The sequence below is a fragment of the Procambarus clarkii genome, chromosome 39 (assembly GCF_040958095.1).
Source record: "Procambarus clarkii isolate CNS0578487 chromosome 39, FALCON_Pclarkii_2.0, whole genome shotgun sequence".
Taxonomy (NCBI): Eukaryota; Metazoa; Arthropoda; class Malacostraca; order Decapoda; family Cambaridae; genus Procambarus; species Procambarus clarkii.
The window spans coordinates 11,636,437-11,662,527 of NC_091188.1; the positions used below are offsets into that span (position 1 = coordinate 11,636,437).

General features: G+C 38.4%; 1 protein-coding gene across 1 annotated transcript; it reads right to left on the reverse strand.

Annotated features, from left to right (window-relative positions):
- Positions 1-6,442: 6,442 nt before the first annotated feature.
- Positions 6,443-24,931, reverse strand: LOC138372761 (26S proteasome non-ATPase regulatory subunit 1-like). Its single transcript, XM_069338370.1, has 9 exons — positions 24,794-24,931; positions 22,241-22,358; positions 19,500-19,669; positions 17,782-17,966; positions 17,354-17,584; positions 14,854-15,135; positions 12,918-13,144; positions 11,762-12,011; positions 6,443-8,291 (listed from the first exon to the last, which is right to left on the reverse strand). The coding sequence occupies exons 1-9, from the start codon at positions 24,813-24,815 to the stop codon at positions 6,792-6,794; spliced, it is 2,985 nt and encodes a 994-aa protein (XP_069194471.1). The 5' UTR covers positions 24,816-24,931; the 3' UTR covers positions 6,443-6,791.
- Positions 24,932-26,091: the final 1,160 nt, after the last annotated feature.

Consider the following 26,091-nt stretch of genomic DNA (forward strand, 5'->3'; position numbering starts at 1 on the left):
GAGGAGGACTCACTATCACTTCAAGTTGATCTAGATAGGGTTTTGAAATGGTCAAAGGATTGGCAGATGCAGTTTAATGCTGATAAATGTAAAGTTCTGAGGTTAGGTAATGATGATAGAGTTACAAGATACGAGCTAGATGGTGTTGTGATTGCGAAGTCGGATTGCGAAAGGGATCTGGGAGTTATGATTAGTAAGAATTTAAAACAAAAGGATCAATGCATAAATGTTCGTAATAAGGCAAATCGGACACTTGGATTTATTAATCGCAGCGTTAGTAACAAGACACCTGGTGTGGTTCTCAAGCTATATCTTGCTCTAGTTAGGCCCCATTTAGATTATGCAGTTCAGTTTTGGTCGCCATATTATAGAATGGATATAAATTCACTTGAACGTGTCCAGCGTAGGATGACTAAGTTAATTCCCCAAATTAGAAATCTTTCATATGAAGAAAGATTAACAAAGCTTAAGTTGCATTCACTGGAAAGGCGAAGAGTTAGGGGTGACATGATAGAGGTTTACAAGTGGATGAATGGACATAACCGGGGGGATATTAATAGGGTATTAAAAGTATCAACACAGGACAGAACACGAAACAATGGGTATAAATTGGATAAGTTTAGATTTAGGAAAGACTTGGGTAAATACTGGTTCAGTAACAGGGTTGTTGATTTGTGGAACCAATTGCCGCGTAACATTGTGGAGGTGGGGTCCCTCGATTGTTTCAAGCGCGGGTTGGACAAGTATATGAGTGGGATTGGGTGGTTATAAATAGGAGCTGCCTCGTATGGGCCAACAGGCCTTCTGCAGTTACCTTTGTTCTTATGTTCTTATGTTCTTATGTTTGCTCTATTCATTTGATGAAAAATAACACGTAATTAAGTATTTAATTAATTCCACGTATTTAGAGTTGCTAATGTAATTTTTAATTACGTATGTGTACTTATGTAAAACAGACTACACAAACCCAAAAGCTTCAGTTTCTTTTAACTAAGTTGGTTCTCATTGCTTATAGCAGTTTTTTTTTAATTATACATATATCCCCCACCTCTTGCAAATGTTCTTGTAACCTGTCCCACCGAACGGTGTCCTTTCTAAACTGAGTATATTGCCACAACGACCAATCTCTCAAAAGCATTTGAATCTACGTAGCTAGATCTGCAGTGATAAGACATATTACTCATGAACAAATTACTCATATCTCTCCGTATCTTACCTACGAAATCTGCGCCTGAGGTTCTACGACTCAAAACTACCTGAGTGATACATGCTTTATGTATCACACTTTATTTTTATGTAGGGAGGACAATTCAGCAATAGCATAATAACAAACACCAACCCCAAACGGTATGCAGCACCTGTATTTAAATCCTTGATCATGTTAAATGTAAAAGAACTACGCATATTCTCGAGCGTCGCTGTCTTCAGTACTGTAGTGTAGAGTGCAGGCGATGAGTCACAATAACGAGGCTAAAGTATGTTGACCAGACCACACACTAGAAGGTGAAGGGACGACGACGACGTTTCGGTCCGTCCTGGACCATTCTCAAGTCGATTGTGAGAATAGTCCAGGACGGACCGAAACGTCGTCGTCCCTTCACCTTCTAGTGTGTGGTCTGGTCAATGTAGTGTAGAGTACTGAACACTACCAGTCCCAACTTCAAAGCTTCTCAGAGACAGAAACGGGACTCGCAGACACCACATGTTTTAGATTTAGCTACTTAGAACGAAATGTCCATGTAGCACGGGCTCTGGTGAGCCCGTAATGGGGTTCATTACGGGCTCATCATAAGAACAAAGGTAATTGCAGAAGGCCTATTGGCCCATACGAGGCAGCTCCTATTTATAACCACCCAATCCCACTCATATACTATACATGTCCAACCCACACTTGAAACAATCGAGGGACCCCACCTCCACCACGGTACGCGATAATTGGTTCCACAAATCAACAACTCTGTTACCGAACCAGTATTTACCCAAGTCTTTCCTAAACCTGAACTTATCGAATTTATACACATTGTTTCGTGTTCTGTCTTGTGTTGATACTTTTAATACCCTATTAATGTCCCCCTTTGTTATGTCCATTCATCCACTTGTAAACCTCTATCATGTTACCCGAAACTCTTCGCCTTTCCAGTGAATGCAATTTAAGCTTTTTTAATCTTTCTTCATATGAAAGATTTCTTATTTGGGGAATTAACTTTGTCATCCTACGTTGGACACGTTCAAGTAAATTTATATCCATTCTATAGTACGGCGACCAAAACTGAACTACACAAACTGGAATCTAAATGGGGCCTAACCAGAGCAAGATATAGCTGAAGAACCACACCAGGTGTCTTGTTACTAACGCTTCGATTAATAAATCCCAGTGTCCTATTTACCTTATTACGAACATTCATGCACTGATCCTCTGGTTTTAAATTCTTACTAATCATAACTCCCAGATCCCTTTCGTAATCCGACTTCGCAATCTCAACACCATCTAGCTCCTATCTTGTAACTCTATCATCATTACCTAGCCTCAAAACTTTACATTTATCACCATTAAACTGCATTTGCCAATCTTTTGAATATTTCAAAACCCTATTTAGATCAACTGGAAGTGAGTCTTTTTCCGTGTTAAAAGAAGCTAGCTCTTGATTTATACTCTGTAATCCTTCGAAGATTACAGACTATAATGCACGTTTCCTTACACCTGATGCCTCTGTTCACCGAGCAGTAAATAGGTAGCCGAGAGTTAGGCAACTGTTGTCGGATGCATCCTTGGAAAGATCAGTCGTTGGCCTATGTTGTTATAGATTCAGCTACTCGGAACAGGTTCCAAGTAGCACGGGCTATGGTGAGTCCGTAACTTACCTGGCACAGGAGCGGGGCAAGTAGCACGGGCTATGGTGAGTCCGTAGTGGACTTACCTGGCACAGGAGCGGTGCGTGGTGACTGGCCTAGGGCTCCTCTCTATATAGAAGGACCTCGATAAGCCTTTTACGGGCTATTCATGCCTGTGCCACCTCTTGGGTGACACTCTTCATCAATCAATCAATCAATAAGCCTTAACCAGACTTCCTGCTCCCGACAATAGCAAACCATAGAGAGTAGTAGATTCAGATTGATTATAAAAATATAAATTGCGCACTTTTTTGTTTCTTTTTTAAGTAGTGCAGCATTTTATTGTATTTCAGACTGCTCCACAATTTCGAAACCTTTTTTGCATACAATTTTTGCTTCGGTTATTTCGGACTTGGAAAACATCGGAGATTCAAGTTCAAGTATGTTTATTGAGACAAGAAAAAAAATACATCTGAAAGGGATAGAATAGCTTAGGCTATTTCTATCCTCATCTACTTCAAGTCCCTCAAGGGGCGCACAAATTCAGTGAGTACAGATACACAAATCACAATACAAGAATCCCATTTAACATTCCCCAGTTAGTATAGTAAGCACAGCATATAAGTGTTATTCTCTAGGGGCAAAATTATTGTAGCTCCTAAGTATTAACATCGGAGAAATATTTGTTCCGTGAGCGGTGTCTGTGACTAATGTTGCAACTCTTTAAAACAGCAGTTTCCAACCGGGAGTGCAATGGTCGCCACAATTTCAAGGGATCCTTGAGAATGTCCGTTTCGGTCCGTTTCTGCTCGAAACGCTTTGCGTAATATTGGCTTTAGGCATTGTATGTACTAGCTCTATCTATAAATTCATCAATATTTGTATCACACCTTGTATGTATGTACTTTACCTGAATAAACATTTGAATTTTTTAATTTGAATTTGAATAATATTATGTATTGTATTGTACTCGTAATAAAATAAGATTTACTTATAAATGTGTTGAGTTAAATGTCTCCTGGTATCATTTACAAGCAGTTTTTTTTTTTTTCACACTTGGTCCGGGAGACATCTCCCGTCACGCAGGGTGCAGTTGCGCCTCCACAGATCTCCAGTATCATCTTTTGATACTGGTAATGGCTCGAAAGGGCCACCACTTACGGGCTATTCATGCCCGTGCCACCTCTTGGGTGGCTTAATCTTCATCAATCAAGCAGTTTTGACTGAGAATTACAATGCAGGGCTTGTGACACACGAATGTATATACTTGTCGAAGTAATGGCTGCTGTCGATTTTGCTACCTCTATCTAGTTTGTTGTAGGTGTCCACAGGTGGAAGGTCGACCGTTGTAGGAATGTAGGGAGTCCACAGGCGAGAACGTGGTTGGAAAAGGGGGGAATGAAATATGAATGACTGAGAATCCTTACTTTAAGGGATACCTCTGAACAACGGACACTAGCACAACGTTAATTCTCCAGGAGGAAATTGTCGACGTGTTAACAAAACCGATGCACGCCACGATATGTTGACCCATTCTCAATATAACACGGAATGGTGCCTTAAAATTTATCATGACCCAAAACTTCACGACAAAATGGAAAGCAGTATACTATGAAACCAAATAATAATCCATGACCAGAGAAGCTTTGTAACATCTCAAGTCCAAAAACACAAATATATATATTTATGTATACATTAGGAATGACCGTCACACAGTTAGTTTAGTTCATTTATTATGCACCCCATACCCATCTTGTGGGCGGTAGTGGAAAGGGTTACAGAGGCACATAATGGGCTCAGGGACTGAACCCCACAATTCATTTAGCTAAGCAAGTTACAATCTTGATGAGCTCCTCCTGTGCCAGGTAAGTCCAATTCGGGCTCACCATAGCCCGTGCTACTTGCCCCGCTCCTGTGCCAGGTAAGCTACGGGCTCACCATAGCCCGTGCTACTTGGAACTTGTTCCGAGTAGCTGAATCTATAACAACATAGGAATGACCACATTAGGACACGAACACCAAACTAGCAGCACATAGCTGTTATTACGGGCCAGACATCAATAAAAGCTTTACCCACTGTTGAGATCCTGAGTCAAACGAACATTTCTTCCCGCATTAGCTGTTTCAGGCATCACAGTGCCAAAATTAAATTTAAACAGGAACTAATCACACTCGAAACGTTGAGCATCCATATATTATGAGGGGCAGACTACACATTGCACATAAAACAGCAAATAGCTAAACACTTCCAATCCACCAAGAAACTGGGTCACATGTAAGCACATGCAGCCAAGATCACGCTAACTTTACCGGCCAAAGAAAACGAGAACATTGCAACATCAACATCAGGCATCATCGTGATCTGACGCCATCACAACAACATCCATCACCGCCTACTACTCGAATCAAGCGTAGACTTTTTTTTAAATTCATTATTCACAACATTATTTAGTGTATGTGGGTTGGGGTGTGAATAGATGAGGGTAGTATCATCAGCAATTAACTTTCAGAAATCCACGATCGTCGTCGCCCCTAAATCAACACAACAACTTCCAGAAATATCGTTTATCAAACGGTCAACAGTGTCGTGCTACCCTACAGGTGCCACTTGTGAGGAGGTCAATAGAAAAATTTATCACGCAAATTGCTCGTATCATAAAGAATATGACAGTGTCGCCGGCGCTTCTTACAGTACTGCCTTAGGAATAATTAAGCGGGGTAGAAATAGCCTAAGCTACTCTTTCCCTTTGAGATGTATTTCTTTCTTGTCTCAATAAACATACTTGAACTTGAGGAGTAACTATCGGGTAGTGAGAGCAAGCTCTTCATCCAATGATCAGATGAAGCTTTGCGTTATTGTATCTGCTGGGTATCTTAACTTCTCCACACTTGAGTGCTTACTTACACATCTGTTACCTCATCCTGGTACCATTGTGAGACTCCATTTGGATGATGCAGTACAATTTCTTGACATTAGATATCATCCTAATGAAGAGCTTAGTTTATAGTTAAATTCTTATGCACCCTATACCCATCCCTTGGCCAAGGTCGCAAAAGACTAATAAATCATTCTTCTTGAGATGATTTCGGGGCTTTAGTGTCCCCGCGGCCCGGTCCTCGACCAGGCCTCCACCCCCAGGAAGCAGCCCGTGACAGCTGACTAACACCCTAATATTTCCCTTCTTTAGGCCTCCTCTCCACCATTGAAGGTCTATAATTATCTGATCCTCTCCTCTGGCCTCAGCTACATTTTGTCATTCACCATGGCGGCCGCTCCAAGCATATTAAGCACTAAATGTCCCTTCTCTTGCTTGCCTACATTCAACTTCCATTGCACTCCTGAAAAAACAAAGGATCCTAAACCTCTAAACAGCCGTCTCCACCCAGCACAGACCTAGTATTACCTGCTCCTTCCACAGTTATTATGCCATCCACGACTTATATTTATCTACATGGCAATAACCTGTCCTATCACTCCCCTGGCCGAGCGATGTAAAGGATAGTCATAATTGATTCAGGAATTGGACTCTAATATTAAGTCAAAATTATGGCTAGGTCTGAGGTTTTGTCTCCAATATATTGGGGAGGGGGGGATGATATAAAATCATAGTGAACAAATAACTTTTATTATTTCAAAGATGGGTTCATATAGAAACTTAATTCTACTAAAATCAGTTTTATCTTGTAGATTACAGTAGTGATGAATGTTAAGGACTTAGCTCTTAGAATTAAGAATTTACAAATAAACTTTCTTACCACATTAAAATAAATTAAATTAACATTTACTAACAGTATTACTTGTAATGGAAAAATAATTGTCCAAACTGCAGATAATATCTTTGAAGAAAAAGCCACCAAATACTTCTCAGTCATAAAATGTCTTATTATTGTTATTTTCAACTGTAAAATTATTAAAACACAGTAAATAGTTTTTCAAGATATTTTGTTATTGCTAAAATCTAATCTTCATCAACATATCTGAAGGGCTCGGGAGGATCTGGCTCAGTTTCTTCTTCAGTTTTGGGACCCAGAGCAGGAACAGGCTGGACCAATTCTTCACTGTCTTCAGGTTTCGTATCTCTCATCAAAATGATTCCGCCAATGCTGAGTTCCTTCACCGGGGCATAGCGTGATCCCTCTGCCATGCGTACAACTTTAAGCTGGCCTTTCATTACTCGTGCAGGATTACTTAGCAAATCAAAAGCAGGTTCCTCTTTCTTCTTCTCTTCTTCCTTTTTCTTTTCTTCTTTCTCCTTTTCCTTCTCTTTTTCTTCCTTTTCCTTTTTCTCCTTTTCTTCATCAACGTCCATCTTTTCATCTTTCTGTTCCTTTTTCTTTCTTTCGTCATCTTTCTTCTTTGCTTTTGCTGTTATAGAGAGAACTGCTGTTACCTTCTCTGCTACTTCCTTCTTTTTCTCTTCTAGAGGTGCTGGATATCCATAGGTGGAGGGTTTAGCATTTGAGAGAAACTGCATCTTTGGCATTTTTAATTCAGAGTTTAAACCAATTAGGCAAGTAGGTGTGAAAGCCATTGACAAGAAATGTGCCAATGGGAACCAGTACCAGAACTGAGTGAAAACAAACATGCCAACAACTGAAGTCATACTGGTATGCCCTGTGCGAGATTGCAAGGAAATGGTCATGTTGCGTCCACCAGCATCAATAATTCCCTGAGCAAGAATAGCTCCAAACTTTGCAATAGAATCTTCATGTTTATCTCCAATGACTTTCGAATACAACTGTCGGAAATCTTTCACTTTGGAACAAGTGGATTCTGTTTGCTGTATGAGTACAAGAGCAGACGCAATGAGAGCTCCTTGGCGAACAAAATTCACAGGATCATTAGTGAGTGGTTCTAGCAGACCCAAGGCTTCCTTCTGTCCAGTGCCTGAACATGCAACACCCAAAGCCATGGCAGCACCGTACCGAACATGAGGATTGTAAGATTCAGACAGGAGAGATACCATGCTTGGCATTTGCTCAGGTGATCTGAACAGCAAGAACCCCAAAGCTTCTACAGCAGCCCGTCTTACATCATTATCCACATCAGAAACTGCTACATGCAGCAATCTCTTCATAGCTGGAGTTGACGCAGTGCCACAATAAGCCATAGCCACAGTGTACATTGCAGCTCGTCTTAAAATTGCATCCTTATCTTCACTAAGTTCTGTGATGAGACGATCGGCCTGATCTTGCTGGCCATACATATTCAGAGCAATGCCCTGGGCTAAGCCTCGTAGAATTTTCTCGTGCTGTGTATCTCGTGCATAATTAACCATATCAGACACAGCTTGTTCATTTGCAGATCCCAACATAACTAAGCCCATTGCCAATCCTGCTGCTTCTCCTGTAACAGCATCATCTTGGAAAAGTGAATATTTTAATTGCTCATATACATCTGTGCGCTGCGTACCCATGGCTGCTAGACCCAAACCCAGGCAGCCACCATGACGAACAATCTGAAACAAAAGATTATATTAATAGTAAGAAAAACTAAATAAAATTTAAAGCTTTAATAAAAACATGATAAATACAGTATAAAATTTTGTTTTATTTCCAGTGGCTAGATTTTATTTTGGGCTGGGATCCATTTTTTGATAATCGGCATATTAATTCAGACAAAATAATATGTGATTTATCCAGTATTAACCCTTAAGCTGTGGTCATCTTCATATAAAGATTTAAAGAACTATTGTCTGGGTTTTACACATATGATATGCAGCCACACAGAGTGCCTCCACCCAGTAATTATCAAAAGAAGTAATTAATTATCAAAAGAAGGCACCAAGCCGGGAAGGCTATGTAGCACCATCAAATAAGCGGGATATTCATAGGGCACTAAATATCACTAAGGATGCCAATATGAGAACAAAAGCACACGAGGTGAACGACATCGAAGGTATCCGAATTGCCAAGAATTCTATCAAGAAAAAAAATCACCTCAAGGTAAGGGACAAGTGACCACGAGAGACGGTCGGAAAGCAAGACACACGTTCGTCCTGGAAGTCCGGACATTCAACAAGGATATGCATGACTGTAAGAGGGACAATGCAGTTTAGACTCCACCCAGTAAAATGATAAATATTCACTCATTTTCGTGTTTTACTTACATTTTGCAAACAAATGAATAATTATATAATGAAAAATAATTTTTTGTATTTTTGTGCACAGGAGGGTTCATAGCGGCTGTCTAAGGGTTAAATGGGAAACCCCCTTTGAATTCCAAACTCCAACAAAATACAGAGGAATACATACTATGCATACATAATGAGAAAATCAATTGGAGCAATGAGGTGACTCGAACCGGCAATCAAGGAACTCCTAGCTGCACACCTTCTCCCCTGTACGATGACTTGGCGTTATACAACCTGGGATTCCATTGAATCCACAAGAAGTCTGAAGGCTTCTACTGAAGCCTGTCCAAGTTTTACATATCACCCCCCAAGCACTTTAGTGTAGGGAAAGTAGTTTATCAACCATATGCTCCTACTTCAGCTACACACAGTTACACTAAAATTCCAAAATGCTCAACAAAAATATGTCTAACATTAATAAAATTATATGAGTTGTGTAAATTTGGATAGGTTAGGTACATTTTAAAACAATAGTCAACAGTAATGGAATGTTATGGCACCTAATTGGTGTACATTGAAGTGTTCGGTGTAAATGTTAGACCCCAATTTTTCCCGATATGCAATTTCAACGGAACTTTCTTTTATAGATCAGGAAAATCTTTTTACAGTATTTATTGGATTGAATATATGCTGTTATTTTTGGGGGGGAATTGTTTACTTGTATTTATTGAAGATTTTTTTTTATCTGAAGCTTACTTGTTTTAAGAATAAATTGTATGTGGAAATGTAGTGTAGTATCGAAATTACTCTTTGAAAATGATTTAAAGTGTACGACTTTTTACAAAAAAATAGCAGTTTTCCAACCATGACATGACCTTTCCTCACTTGTGGCTCGTGAATTATATAGATTCGTTATGTTATAATGATATTGTGTATTTATCTTATGATTTGTGATGGTTTAAGAACATAAGAACAAAGGCAACTGCAGAAGGCCTGTTGGCCCATACGAGGCAGCTCCTATTTATAACCACCCAATCCCACTCATATACATGTCCAACCCATGCTTGAAACAATCGAGGGACCCCACCTCCACAATGTTACGCGGCAATTGGTTCCACAAATCAACAACCCTGTTACTGAACCAGTATTTACCCAAGTCTTTCCTAAATCTAAACTTATCCAATTTATACCCATTGTTTCGTGTTCTGTCTTGTGTTGATACTTTTAATACCCTATTAATATCCCCTTTGTTATGTCCATTCACCCACTTGTAAACCTCTATCATGTCACCCCTAACTCTTCGCCTTTCCAGTGAATGCAACTTAAGCTTTGTTAATCTTTCTTCATATGAAAGATTTCTAATTTGGGGAATTAACCTAATCATCCTACGCTGGACACGTTCAAGTGAATTTATATCCATTCTATAATATGGCGACCAAAACTGAACTGCATAATCTAAATGGGGCCTAACTAGAGCAAGATATAGCTTGAGAACCACACCAGGTGTCTTGTTACTAACGCTGCGATTAATAAATCCAAGTGTCCGATTTGTCTTATTACGAACATTTATGCATTGATCCTTTTGTTTTAAATTCTTACTAATCATAACTCCCAGATCCCTTTCGCAATTCGACTTCGCAATCTCAACACCATCTAGCTCGTATCTTGTAACCCTATCATCATTACCTAACCTCAGAACTTTACATTTATCAGCATTAAACTGCATCTGCCAATCCTTCGACCATTTCAAAACCCTATCTAGATCAACTTGAAGTGATAGTGAGTCCTCCTCCGAATTAATTTCCCTACCGATTTTCGTATCATCGGCAAATTTGCAAATGTTGCTACTCAAACCTGAATCTAAATCATTTATATATATTATAAACAACAGAGGTCCCAGGACAGAGCCCTGAGGCACCCCACTTACAACATTTTCCCACTCTGACTTGACTCCATTTATACTAACTCTGTTTCCTTTGGTATAGCCATGCCCTAATCCAGCTTAATATAGCAAACTAATTTTGTAATTTTGTTTACAATAATAAATCAGATTTTGTGGGTTTGAAACCTCAAAACTTGTCCATTCTCTAGAAAACAGATAAAACTCTCTAGCTAAGTTAAAAGATTATTCATAAACATTTAAATATTCATTTCTTTCATGCATAATTTATTGAAAATACACATTGTTGTTGCTCTGGTTCTTTAGGGAATGCCTTTGCAAACATTTTGACACCATATTTTTGGCTATAACCCAACAAATAACTGAGAAAATATAAAATAATTGTAAACCATTTAAGCATCACTGAGCGGGACCTGTCAAGCCAACTATGTTTACATTTGGGAACATGAGGAGAGGAGCAAAATCCATTATATATACACTTTTGTTTTTGCACGTGTTCTGTAGACAATTCACATGTGAACATTTTGACACCAAATTTATAGTTATAACCTAACAAAAAGCCTAGAAAACAAAATGATTGTAAACATTTTTCGTACCACTGAGTGGCCCGTGACCACCCTGCGGAGTGCGGTACATTTGTAGTCGGGAACGCATGGAGAAGCCAGACCACTAATGTTAACCATACATAGTTTGGAAGGTTTTATGTTAATATGCTGTGGCTTAAAATGTAATTCTTTTATATGGAGCAATATTGTGCAATTTAGAAGCTGAGGCCATGCCTCAGCCCCAAACTTGTCACAAGTTAAAAGTAAATGTGAGGTGGCATTTAAAACATTGAATGGAAACTCATTAGAAAACAACAATTAAATCAAATAGACACGATAATCATGTGGTATCCCTTACCGGGGATACTTAATTATAAGACAATATTTCACAGGAAAAGCAGAGAACTCACATCACTGGTGGCATCTTTTGTTTGATTAAGAAGGTATTCAATTATATTGGCACCGTGATTCGCATGAATTAGTCCCAAGGCATACAGTGAGCCACTCTCAGCATATCCTGGACTGTTGGATTCCTTTGGCAAGTATGCTTGCATTAATGTGAGTGCTTCTTTTTCATGACCACGATGGATCACCCCTAGAGAAGCTGTTGCAGTCATCTTGGCCCAATTTGTTGCCCGGGACAACCATTCCAAATTATCTCTGCAAGAAAGCACAAATTATAAGTAACTTCAAGCCTGATTATTACATAGTAAATCCTCAAAAACTGGATTTTTAATATAATGGAAACCTTTAAAATTTACAATGAATTGACAATCTGAAAAATGTTTCAGTCTGGAAGAGGAAAGCTCATCTCTCAAAACCATGACAAAATCTGAATCGACTTGACAATACTAGGCAATTATACACATTTTAAATTTAACATAAGAATGTTATCATTAATGTTGTAAATCACAATCATACAATTACAGTTTCAATATTCTACTTAATGTATGTTTCTTCACTTCCCTGGTTCATTATAGTATGTCTAGCAAATGACCAAATCTACACATTATTGAAACGAAAACAACATTTTGGTGTTGTGAAAGGCACAGCAGTGCCATCCTTGCCTTGCACTTCACTAGTGGTTTAATCTAGGTTCGAGCCAGGAAGCTTCAAGTGTTCACCCCCAATTAGTCCAACAGTAATTGGGGATCTAGTTGCAAACTAATTGGCAGGTTGTATCCCAAGGAAAACTAGAAGGGTAAAGCTTAGCATGACCTATGAGAGGAGAACACTATAAACCTGATAGCAGGAGACAGAAGTTGTTTATTCCTGTACCCACCTGGGTAAAGAGAAAGATAATACATTGTGTATTACCATGGATAAACAACCACCACCAACCTTCAAAAGAATTTCATACTACAGCCTGGCACAGAAATAAATTTTATTGTTGATATGTCCTATATAGTGAGCCATTGAAGAAGTTCTTCTTGATAAAGCTATCAAGCTGTATAGTACAGTACACCAAAAGCTTTTCAAGTGACTGCTGATTAAGAATAATAAAATAAATAAATAATAATAATAAAAAGACTAGTAAAAATAGCAGCAAAGAAAGTAATGCCTTACCTAAGGAACTGATCAGATGTTGTACCACAATGCATAAAAGCATTAGCAATAACAGTTGCGGTATGACACACCGATGCACGAACTGCTTCTTTACTATGCCGCAAGATTAACATATCTGTATGATTGTTAGCGATGAGAAATTGAAGGTGCTGCTCAATAGTCATTTCACCACTAAGGATCCTAGCAAGCTTTTCAACTCGATTCTGATGAGTTTTTTCAAGCTCAGTCTGGAATAAGAAAAAATAGTCAAATTTATGACAGTATCAGTAAAGTATTAACAACATTATGATAATCATCAGTAAAGTTCCTTTCAATAAAATAAAAAAATATTATTCCTATATCTGGGGTTGAACCTGCCCATCCTCCAGAAAGTGGAAGATTTATATGGCTATGTGAAATGTTAAAGCAATGAAAGAAGGCAGAGATAATCTGCAAGAAAAAAAGCTTTATGTACCAAGTTTTAGCAAAACAAAACAAAAGAAGTTAAATTTAAAGATATGAAGTAAAAAATATTTGTAATGAACTAAAATGAAACGAGTCTTCATCCTTAACACCTTCGTTGCCACGGCAGGCGACTCACCACCCACCCCAAGGTAGCCCTAACGGGTGTACGTGAACTCGCCACCACCAACAAATGTTTATAGCTTTATGACCTTAATTTTCATGCTACGTCATTCAATTTGATACCAAATAGTTCACAATAGAATGCTGTAAAAGGGTATTTATATATAAGAACATATAAGTCTCACTTCTCTATACTTTCAATGAAAACTCATTAACCCTCATACGTGTTTCATTCAATGCTATCGTCACGGATTGGCTCTGTTCTTGATCAGTATCCATCTGGAAGTCAATTTCCAGTGTTTATAAAGCCGGTAACAACAAATACCCGAGATAAAATAACCGGAATGGGGGAACTTTTTTAACTCGAGGGAAGGCCGCGGCTGTCACGAGAACAGCGAGTCTCCAGTGTGGGTGGGCACCCACACGGTGGGGTCAGGATGCCACATGAGGTATACAGAGAATGGGAAGAAGTTGGCACTCATTTTAAAACACGTCCCATAGTATTCGGACAATAAACAGAATTTTTACCAATTTTTAAATTATTGATGTCATTTGCATCATCACGCATACATGTACTTCCTATTTAGGTTTTACGGGGGAATATGTGGCATTAGGCAATGAAAGTCTTAACACTTTTGCGGCCCGATCAAGCATATTCCGTCATGGAACAAAAATTCGGAGTCCCATGATGATGCAAACGGCGTCATTAATTAACAAATTTGTAAAAATTTAATATATTGTCCAAATACTATGGGACTTGTTTTAAAATGCGCGCCAACATCTTTCCATTCTTTGTATAGCCCATGTGGCATTCTGACCCCACCATGTCGGCACCCACCCACACCGTTGGCTCACTGTTCCTCTGACCTCGCTTGTAACAGCCTCAGCCTCCCTTCGAGTCGAAAAGTTCCCCATTCTGGTTATTTTCTCGGGTATTTGTTGTTACTGGCTTTATATACACTGCAAATCGACTTCCAGATGGATACTGATCAAAAACAGAGTCAATCCATGACAAAAGCATTGGAAGAAACATGTAGCATGAGGAAAAATGATTGAGTTTTCATCGAACGTATAGAAAAGTGAGATTTATATATACTTATATGCAAATATCCCATTACAGCATTCTATTGCAAACAATTTGATACCAAATTGAACAAGGTAGCAAGAACATCGAGGTGAGAAAGCTGACAAGTGTAAACATTGGGGTGTTGTGGTGAGCTCACGGGCAATGCTCGACCTGACCTTGTGCAGTGGGTCGCCCACCACACCAGCAAAAGTGTTAAGGCTTGTAGGCAGACTCTTATCTAGAAACTCAATTATATTTAGTGATAAAAGAGAGTATAATTCACTAAAACAATGAAGTGCAATATACCAAATCATCTAGTGTTTTTTCTTCACTCATGGGTACATCTCCTCCTTCATCTGTGGCTGCTGTTGTCCCATTCTTATCTTCATCTTCAGTGGCACCATTATTTGTTCCTCCAGCAGGTGTTGCAGTCGTTGAAGAATTTGTACTAGTAAGGGCATCAACATCTTTTAAAAGAGAAGGTACCGGGGCAGTGGTACGCAGACCTTGCCGTACATGAGACAATAGATCCTGTGTGGCACTCTCGTACAAGTCAAAGCCAATTTGATAGGCCATTAGTTCATTGTCCTGTAATAAAACAATCAAAACAATAAAATATTCACCACAATCAAATACCAAATATATTTGTAATAATAGTAAACCACTTGCACTAAACAAGAAACCTCTTGTAAAAGGAGTCCCTTACTGTCACAATTCACTACTTGACTCTCACAATTGTTGTTCTTAGCTGATAGCAGTAAACAGAATTTATATTCATATATCATGTAATCCATCTACATTGCCTTATATATTTGGGTTAAAATCTATTTAATATTAATTTATCTAATTTGAGGTTTAAAGTTTTCCTTGAACACACTACAGTTCTCCACTGTTTTTACCTTCTTCATTAGCTTTATGTCATCTGCAAACTTCAACATGTATAAGCCCTCTCAACACCACCTCTCTGACTGTGACCCCCTCCGCATAAGACAACAGTGTGTGTACCATCACCTCACCCCCATCCCTCAACAGTGTGTGTACCATCACCTCACCCCCATCCCTCAACAGTGTGTGTACCATCACCTCACCCCCCATAACACAACAGTGTGTGTACCATCACCTCACCCCCCATAACACAACAGTATGTGTACCATCACCTCATCCCCATCCCTCAACAGTGTGTGTACCATCACCTCATCCCCATCCCTCAACAGTGTGTGTACCATCACCTCATCCCCATCCCTCAACAGTGTGTACACCATCACCTCACCCCCCCCCCCTCATACCTCAACAGTGTGTGTACCATCACTTCACCCCCCATAACACAACAGTGTGTGTACCATCACCTCACCCCCCATAACACAACAGTGTGTGTACCATCACCTCACCCCCATAACACAACAGTGTGTGTACCATCACCTCACCCTCCATAACACAACATTGTGTGTACCATCACCTCATCCCCCATAACACAACAATGTGTGTACCATCACCTCATCCCCATACCTTAACAATTTCAAAACATCACTTCAACATATCTGCAGTTATTCCATCTATACCAGGTGCCTTTTTCCTCTAGCCTATTCACAGCTTCTCAAATTTCTCCTTATGAGTCCTCTCTTCCAGTCTCTTTCATCAGCTCCACTCATTACAAAAGATGAGTATACTGTAATTATCTTTTCATTGTTTGTATCCGTGACTTTAAAATATTAATTCAACCACTTGGCAGCATTATTCACATCTTTTGAACACAGCCCAATCCCACTTTTTTTTTTACAGAAAAGTTGGTAATTTTTTTTAACCAAATTGTCAAAATATTCTACCCAAATCCTGGCCCATTACCTTATTATGAATTTTAATTTTCGTGTCTTGAAAGTTTCATTCCGATAGCCCAAGACATTTTCCAAATATCACACACAAAAATATAGGAATTAAGTACAGTATTCCTATTGAGGATACCTAATTAATGAAGCATTTGTAACTGAGCTATAGTTCAGGAATCCCATAAGAACTATAGTCCAGGTATCCTATAGAAATCCCAAATCATAAAGATGTTTCGTGATTGGATGAAAATATAACCCCTTTTGGACATGCATACATGTGCTAAGTTTTGCACAGAAAAGGCTAGCTAGGTATTTAATGAAAAAGTGAGCCAAGCAGCTCAGAATAAGGATTCAAAGCACACAACCTAACCTACTACCAAAGGGTTAAGGAAGCATTGCTTCAATGACCAGACCTTTGTCCAATGAAATATGTATGCCATGAACTTAAGAAAGAAGTTCACAAACATAAGCTGCATAATCCATAGTTGTTCTGCATTGAAGGATTGTAAACATCCCTACCAAGAAGTGCATCAACCAATTAAAAGGCAACATGATGTACCTTATTTTTGTTATTAAAGCTAGATTACAAGCAACAAAATATGGTTAACAGGGGGCGTGTGAATAAAATTAGGCAAAGAAAAATATATAATTATTTTGGAGTTATGTCTTGTTCATCCAATAATGATAGCATACACTTACTAATGACTTCAGTTATTTATGCAAGTGAAAAAAAGGTTAGAATAAATTTAGGATGTACTACAGAAGACTTATTTTAGTATTTGCATTAACTTTAAAACAATCACATGACTATATAGATCACACAAAGCTAATTAAAATAAATGTAAATGTTATAAACTGAACAGCATGCTGAAATTTTGGGTTGCAACAAATTTATGTAAACTGACAATATAAATAATTGAAAAGTACTTATATATAATATACATACCAATAAAGAAAAGAAAAACAGTACATATAATACTAACCATTGCTTCACTTTTGAGGCTGTCATTCTTAATGAGCTTGTCTAGAATTGAAGCTACTTCATGGGGCTTGTCCAAGTGAATTAAACACTGACACATGTTGACATAGTCTGGAGTGTCCAGGCCTTGATACAATGACACCAGCTGTTCCAAAACCTCATCACGAAACTTCCGTTGCTCTATGTACTGCATGGCTATCTTGTACGAGTAAGTAAGACTACCTACAATGTCATCCTGCAATGTAGGAAAATACGAAATGCATACGTCATTCTTCTTTTCATTATCTATAATAAAACACAGCATAATAATACCTTGTAAATTCTGACATTTGAGCTTTGGAATCACATCCTGCAATAAATCTATAACCTTATATTATACTATATTATTCCCCCCTTTTCTTTAGGCTGTACAGTACTCTTAACTCTACTTACTGATGTCATGATGGCTTCTTTGAACCAATCCATTCGATGAGTTTCAAGGGCTATTCCAATAGCGTGACGGTATTGTTGGTCTTCGATGCAGCGTTGAAACATATTATTTAATAGTGTCTCTAACCGTGGATCCATCTTGGCATCCTTCTGAGCACGTATTTTGATGTAATGATCAATGGCATGAACTGGTGGAAGAAAACAGAACATTAGAAATTTCAATGCTCGCATAATAATCTTATATTAGAATAGACTGTAGCAAAGGCTATAAGATTAGAATACTGTAGGTTATAACAAAGGCTACGTTGCCTATTTAATATTTTTAGAACCAGAACTAAAAGACTATATAATAAATAATAACTATGTGTCTGAAAGGTAATTTGGAATGGTAGAGGGGGACAGTTCTATATAATGGCTGTGTAATGGGCAAATGGAGACAATATGTTAAGAGCATAAAACATCTAGGATGGAAACTCAAACACCTATAAACTGGTAGTAGAGCAGCTGTCTCTGTAACAAGTTAGTTGTTGTTATGCTTCCATAATGGCTTAACAAGGTATTACTATCCAGTGCAATTATGTTTTGTTTACATTGATGCAAAACTTTTAAATTAAACAAAAAATAATTTGGTGTGCTACTGAATCAGCTTTGCACTGAGTGTGGTATGTGTTTATCCACATTTAATATCTAAAGAACAGGTGATAGATGCTCCGACATATTTTATCAAGTGAATGTTTGTTATCATTCATTTGGAGGCCTGGTCGAGGACCGGGCCCGGGGGTACGCGCCAAAATCATCACAATGTAAGTACAAAGGTACAGTATCACCAAATGGAAAACTATACATAATGACCATAATACGGTTCTTTAAAAGCGTAGACCTCAGGCAACAAATAGTTGTTACCATGGCCTAATCTTTCAAATTATTCGTGCTTAAAAACTAAAAGGACTGCATATAAAATACAGTACTAATGTACTGAAGTTACATTTGTGACGATAATCTCCTTCAAGAGATTGAGCCTGCTCTTCCCTCCAAAAATACGGCGATGCATCTATATAAAACTACTATGGAAGAAATGTCCAACGACAACAACATGTCGTTTGCCAGAGAGCAAAACGTATGCAGCCAGGAACACCTGCCTCACCTCAAACCGCCAAACTACCTGTCTTGTTGCCGGTTCCTCGCTGATTGGCCGCCGGTCTGGCTGCAACTGCACTCCACCCACTATACTACTTGATGTCTGGGGCCGCCACGACCTCAGTCCTCAGAATATTCAGTGCTTTCATACGGTTAACACGTCTTCCTAGTAGACGGAGCTTTGGCTTACGTGTACTAAGAGAGGTGATAGCTTAAAGCCAATATTCCTGCACCTCTCATTTTCTTGTATATTGCACAGCTTGTTATTGCTCACTTGTCTTAACGTAACTTTTCATTTTTTCATTTAATTATTCTTATTATTTTGATTGATTGATTTTATTATACGAATTTGTATGTCCATTTTATTCATGTTTTGCTTATCTAACGTAATTAAAATTCCATTGTTAAAATTTACTTGTGTTTTGTGTGTCTTCTCCTTACCTTACCACAGACGAAGTTCCAGATTTTCTATTTTTTTTTTATTCTATGTGACGAGGCCATACCCTTAGCTTTGAACAGCCGAACACCAACGCGTTACCGTCACACATTATTCTATAGGAAAATAATAATATAGAAATGAATACCTTTGATAGTGTCAATGTATAGTTGATTGGGGTCTTGGTGTAACATAGGACCAGATCGGAGAGCATATGTGAGCGAGTCCAAATAAGACCCCAAGTGGAAGTACACTTTGGACACAAGCAGAGCAGCCAACTCTTGCTTTGGAAAATCTCCATCTTCCTCAAGTCTTTCACTGTGGAAGAAAAAAATGAACATCATTAAAAATAAATTACTACAGGCAATGCTTATTTTCTTTGTAACATTTCTATACTGGGTTCAACTTGTATCAAATATCCCTATTATGAGACAAATATTAGTTTTACCATGATTCTATATCCTGGCACCAAAGCATGAGTATATAGATTTCAGTGCTGCTACTGTTAACAGTATTAAATTTTAAGATATCACTTGAGATCTCTACTCAAGCTTTGTTAAAAAGGACTAAAAAAATGAACTACCGAGATATACATGACCCAATAACAATAAAGACCATCCTTACACAACCACACAATAGTGCTGAAAATATCAGTGCAATACATGAAGACATTCTCCAGATAAGTACTGTATAACTCAAACATTGACACTCCAAAAAATTTTATGTTAAAATCAATAGGTGCAATATCGCTACCCCAATGATAACTAATTACTGTACAGTATTATGATTTAAATATACACAGTGCATGTACAATACTTTTATTTTATATTTAGTAATTCCAAAACACATCATCTACAGGAACTTTCTGAAGAACCACACATAATCATTGCCATACAAGTTTTTCCAAGTCAATGCAAAAACAAAGAATGGCCACACAACAGCACATAGCCCTGGAAAAGAAAACTATAATCAGTTACAATTCAAAATAAAGCTCCACACTTGTTGGATTAGCAGAACACACCAACGTGGAGATCCTACAATGTAATGGTGACCATAATTAGAGAAGAGGGGTAAACCAACTACAGTGGTACCTCGATTAACAAATTTAATCCGTTCCGACACCGAGCTCGTAATGTGAAACGCTCGTCTTGCGAAAAAACAACACTGTCGTCGGAGGCGTCCGAGAAGCAGCGGGAACGCTAGGAAGCACCATGTGGTTTGCTCATTAAGTGAGTGAAAGCTCGTCAATTGAGACAAATTTTCTGCGATTGGCTCGCTCGTTACTCGAAATGCTCGGAACTGGAGTCGCTCGTCACTCAAGGTTCCACTGTAACAACTTTCTGAACGCAGAAGCCGCAGAAACCGTGAAAGGAGACCAGAAGCAATTTTTATTGTGAGCCCAATCACTTGAGGTTAGGTGTGAGATCAGGTTAATTATTAATCACATGAGCAAAAGACACTACGCATAGAGGAAAGTGGGTATAGTAAAAATATGACACACACACATGTATATATTGGTGAAACTCCTATTAACACTTTCGCGCTATCTGGACGCGCCGGCGCGTCCCGTTTCGTCTAACGCTAACGCATAGTGGACATAAAGTTGAGTCCTCTTTTAAAATATTTGTATAAAATTCAATTTTTATCCGATTTACTTTGGGTTTGTTTCAAACTGCGCGCTATGAGGCTCTCTTTCTCACCACTAGGCTGCATGGTACAATAAGTTCATGAAAGGTGTGGATAACTTCGATCAAATGGTATTTTGTCCCAAACGGGTTGCAGGTGGGTGACTTTAGCCGTTTATACTGGTAATGCTTCCCCCATATCATGTATTATATGCATATGTCTGTTTAGGGAATTTTATTCCGATCAATATACAACCAAAAATAACTGTGTGCAACAAGTATAAACTTGACAAACATAACAAAAGTAAAAACATTTCGTGTGTGTTTGACGCTCACTGATATGTTCCAGCGTTGTTTTATATTTGGCGCTATTCTAACTTACGCTTTGTTGATATTTTTTACCTATGGGCACATAGAACATTCTATTGCGAACACATTGACACAAAAATGAATGACGTACATAGAAAATTAATGTCATGAGAGTGAAATAAGTATAAACTTTCAAAGCGCCGTGCGTCGTCCCGTCACCGATACCGGGTAACAATTTCACCACTTCCCACACTCTTGCGGGCGGGCCGCATCATTATTCTACGCTTATATTCATATCACCGTGTTGGGAATTTCATTGCGAGTCCATTGATACCAAAATTAACGCTGTAGAATAAGTGTGGAGGTGATTACAATCCCAAGAGTAAAAACATTTTGTTGCTGATGGGCGCTCACGGCGAGTCATCTTCGTAGTTATTTATTTGGTGCTGGTATCCCTATACGTTTCGTGACTTTTTTTACTGATGTTCTTCTAGAGAATTTTATTGCGAACACGTTGGTACCAAAATGAAATACGTAGCATGAGAACTAAGGTCAGAAGAGTAAAAAGAGTATACACATTTTTGTTTTTACGCTTAAGCGATAAAAACGCTGCGCGCACATTCGGTTGGCTGAGTGACCTTTGCGGAAAGCGCGAAAGTGTTAAAATGGGCAATATAATTATCTGGCTGACAACTGGTGCTGAGATGGCTGATCTCTAGGGGGGGGGGGGGCCAGGCCACAACTTTAGCCATCAATATACTGTATTTTCGTTAATATCTCATCAAGTACCGATTCTACAAACCTGTGATATAATTTTATGGACCAGCTTTTATTTAATTCATAAGTTTCCCAAAACATTGTATATAAACAAATTATTCCACATCCAGTACAAATAAACTTTGCTTCAATATACAATATAAAGTAAAAGGACAACAACAAAAAACCAGGAACTCACATTTTCTGTATGGAGTCTGCTATTTCTGGCCAAAAGGTGTCTGTGATCTCATTAAGTCTCTCCAGTGCAAACACCCGTAGTTGGTCTTCATTCTCATCCAGCAGGGCCAGGATGCCCGCTGTGTGAGGACAAAATTTGAAACACTAGTATGCATTATGATTTATTCTTGCTACCAATAAAACATTTAAAAATGCTGAATATTTTGTAGACATTTGAGAAAATTGGAAACAAAATTTCCCTATTCTTTAAACTGGTAAAAAATGATATTAAAGGTAATTTGAGCATAGAAAATAGAGGAGATGGCAAAACAGATGAACATACATCATTTCCTGCAATGGTAGCGAGTGCATAAAGCACTGTATTACGAAACATCTGGTGACACGATCTTTGAAACCTCAAAGATCGAAATAGAAATGAAATTAAAATAGTACAGTACAAAACTAAATACAGTAGTACAAAACCCAAATAAGTAGATATTTGCTTCTGTAATTTTTTTTTGGTTTATTAACAATACAACACAAAGGCCAATTTATTCTGGTGTGAGAACATCTCAAGTTACCATTTTGGGCAGAGATATGTTAAGCACCTAGAATAATTTTAAAAACTTTATACTGTATTGGGAATAACCAAGCTTTCTTGACGTACAGCAGATGCAGAGTAGATCTAGGTTTCCCTCTATAGATGCATCTATAGAGCATAGGGAGAGAGAGAGTGTACCTATTTTTTTAACTTGGCTTGGACCAAATTTCTGAGAGTTTATATTAAAATGCACAGCATTATGTTAGGCAACAAGTGTTGATTTTCATAGCTAAAATGTTAACTTAAAGATTGAGTATACACTGGATACAAATATATAGAGCAATACACCATTCAGATACATACATGTATTACAGTATGTATACCGAAATATATGAGCAGCAAATTTATATTTTATTTTATCCTGTCCCTAAATAGTACAGTTTCCCCTGGGGCCTGTAACCAACATGCTCCCAATCCCTAGGTTATGTAAGTGTTCATTAATAAGATATTTCTCCACTTTCTCCGAGTACTGTATAACTATATAGCATCTGGAAGGAACACAGAGACATAAAAAATGGTGCCCAGGCACTTGGACCATCAGGGATCAAACGCCAACTCTAAGAAGCAAAGACGTCCCTCCACCAACTAGACCAAAGTGAATGAGCATGTACTAAATACTGTACTGAATTTATACAATAACATTTTAACTAATAAACTGAAGGAGAAATGCAAACACCAGCAGTAAATTATCCATTGGTTACTACCAGTTAAAATCAATTACAGGGTATATAATGAATAAACTATCTGACCTCAGGGAGTAGAAGAACTCCCGAGACCATCTCCAGGTAAGATCCCGGTAAGAATTTACTGAACATATTGCACTAATAAATAATTATACAGTACTATCTAAAATTTTCCCATTTCATGTGGACACAGGTCACTTAAAAAAAAAAAATTCAAATTAAGAATTTCAGTCCAGTGTGTGAAAGAAGTGTGTAGAGCAAGTGTAGAAAATTGATCAAATACAAAATATAGCAGCTAAAAAATTAGGATTTGTGTGCAAGTGTGCAAACAGTAGTACCTTAATTGAATTGAACTATCAGGGAGAAAGCGCCAAGCCATTATGACTATATAGCACTAGGAAGGGAGTGAGCATAAAGATTTGGAATGGAATGGAACGGGGGGAAGGAATGGTGCCCAACCACTTGGACAGTCGGGGATTGAACGCCGACCTGCATGAAGCGAGACCTTCGCTCTACCGTCCAACCCAAGTGGTTGGACCTTAAAAAGATTCCTGCAGGCAAGGTGATGATGTCACAGGCACCTCACAGTGTGCCGTATATAATAGCAATTTTAATTTGCTTTTCGGAACAGGAAGCCGGTGTATGCAAATATATACGTTAGGCTGGTATTCAGCCCCTCCCCCCTCCCCCAGGTCAAACTACAGACCCTCCCCCTGGGTGCAACCCCTCAACAGTCGCCTACCTTCCAGACACCTATTTACTGTGACAAGAAGCATTAGGAGAAAGGAAACATACCCAACTATTTGCCCCATCCGAGAATTTTTTTTATTTCATTAGGTTAAGTTAGGGTTGTTTACAAAGAGCAGCAATAACACACCACGACACATCCTGGCGGCCTTTGTGAACCCTGTCAGTGATCCTGGTCTATCATGACAAACTTCCACACCAATAGTGAAGCACTCCATTAACTTTACAATTTTAGCTATAGCGGCTGTGATGAATGAAACAGAGAGCTTGCAGTGTTTAGAGCTGTCCATGATAAAGAGACAGAGACAGAAAAAGGGAGAGACAGAGAAAGGGAGAGAGAGAGGGAAGAAGAGAGAGGAGAGTTGACAAAACAGGTACTTGGACACCAGAGGTCTGGCGGCCCACGGTTCCTACACTACACATATTATTACTCCTCCTCCTCCATATTACACCTCACTACTCGTCTCCTTGGCTCCCGGCCGACCTGTGCCTGCCCCCGGCGCCCAACACGGCCCCGGGGAAGGAGAGGGAGAGGGCACACTACCTGCAGATGTGATGAAGCCCATCTTGCTATGGAAGTGACTTCACAGATTTGATGGCAGCCACAACAGACGCTCGCCTCCTGCTGGCGGGCCTCGTCCTCCTCTCGCCCCTCACACACGCACTCACACTCAAAAATAACACTATAATATATTACCTGAACATATTTGCCATATACAACATCTTTTATAATAAAGTTATTAGTAAATTGGCTAATATTTTCGAACACAAAAAGGGATTAAGTATATAATGTAAATGGAAATGTTGTTATATTATAAACTTTACTTTCTTTCATAATATTTATTTTATTTATTAAAAATGTAACTTGTCACTGAACTCTTTAATTAAATAAAATAGTTGATAAATAGCTTTATATTAGTGTGTATGATGACAGCTGTCGCTAGTAATGTGAATTTAAGAAAATGTTGTGGACATACCAGCTACCATTTCAAAATCAAAATCAAAATGTTTATTTAGGTAAGGTACATACATAAAAGAGATTTTACAAAGAGTGATGGATTTATAGTTAGGGCTAGTACATACAATGCCTAAAGCCACTATTACGCAAAGCGTTTCGGGCATAAAAAACTTAAATGACTAAAGCTTAATACTAATTGAGCATAAAGAGTAAAATGAAAACATGGAATGAAAACATAGCTGAAAAAGCAGCACAAATACAATTCTGTCGACAAACAGCGCTCTTTAAAAAAAAAAAAACAGACATTGGATGACATTAGAGGGGTAAGGTAGGTTACAGGGAATTTATTAGGTATAGCTTCGTTTTTATCTTAAACTGGTTGAGAGAGGTACAGTCTTTAACATGGTTGGGAAGGTCATTCCACAATCTGGGTCCCTTGATTTGTAGAGCATTTTTAGTTTGATTAAGTCGTACTCTAGGAATATCAAAACTGTATTTATTTCTGGTGTGGTGCTCATGGGTTCTGTTACAACCTTCTATGAAGCTTTTGAGGTCAGGATTGGCATTACAGTTTAGCGTTTTATATATGTATAATACACATGAGAGAATGTGCAGTGACTTAATGTCTAACATATTCAGAGATTTGAGTAGGGGTACCGAGTGATGTCTGGGGCCAGAGTTGGATATTGTCCTAATAGCAGCTTTGTGTTGAATAATTATTTATATAGTGTACTAATATATTGAGTTTATAGATGATACTACGGTCAGACAGACGGTAATACTAAATATTATTAACAAATTCAGTGGTGTATGTGCTGCTCACAATACATATGTAGCAAGAACGGGGTGAGAATAGATTGAGCTACCTCATCCCTTTGTGTGTA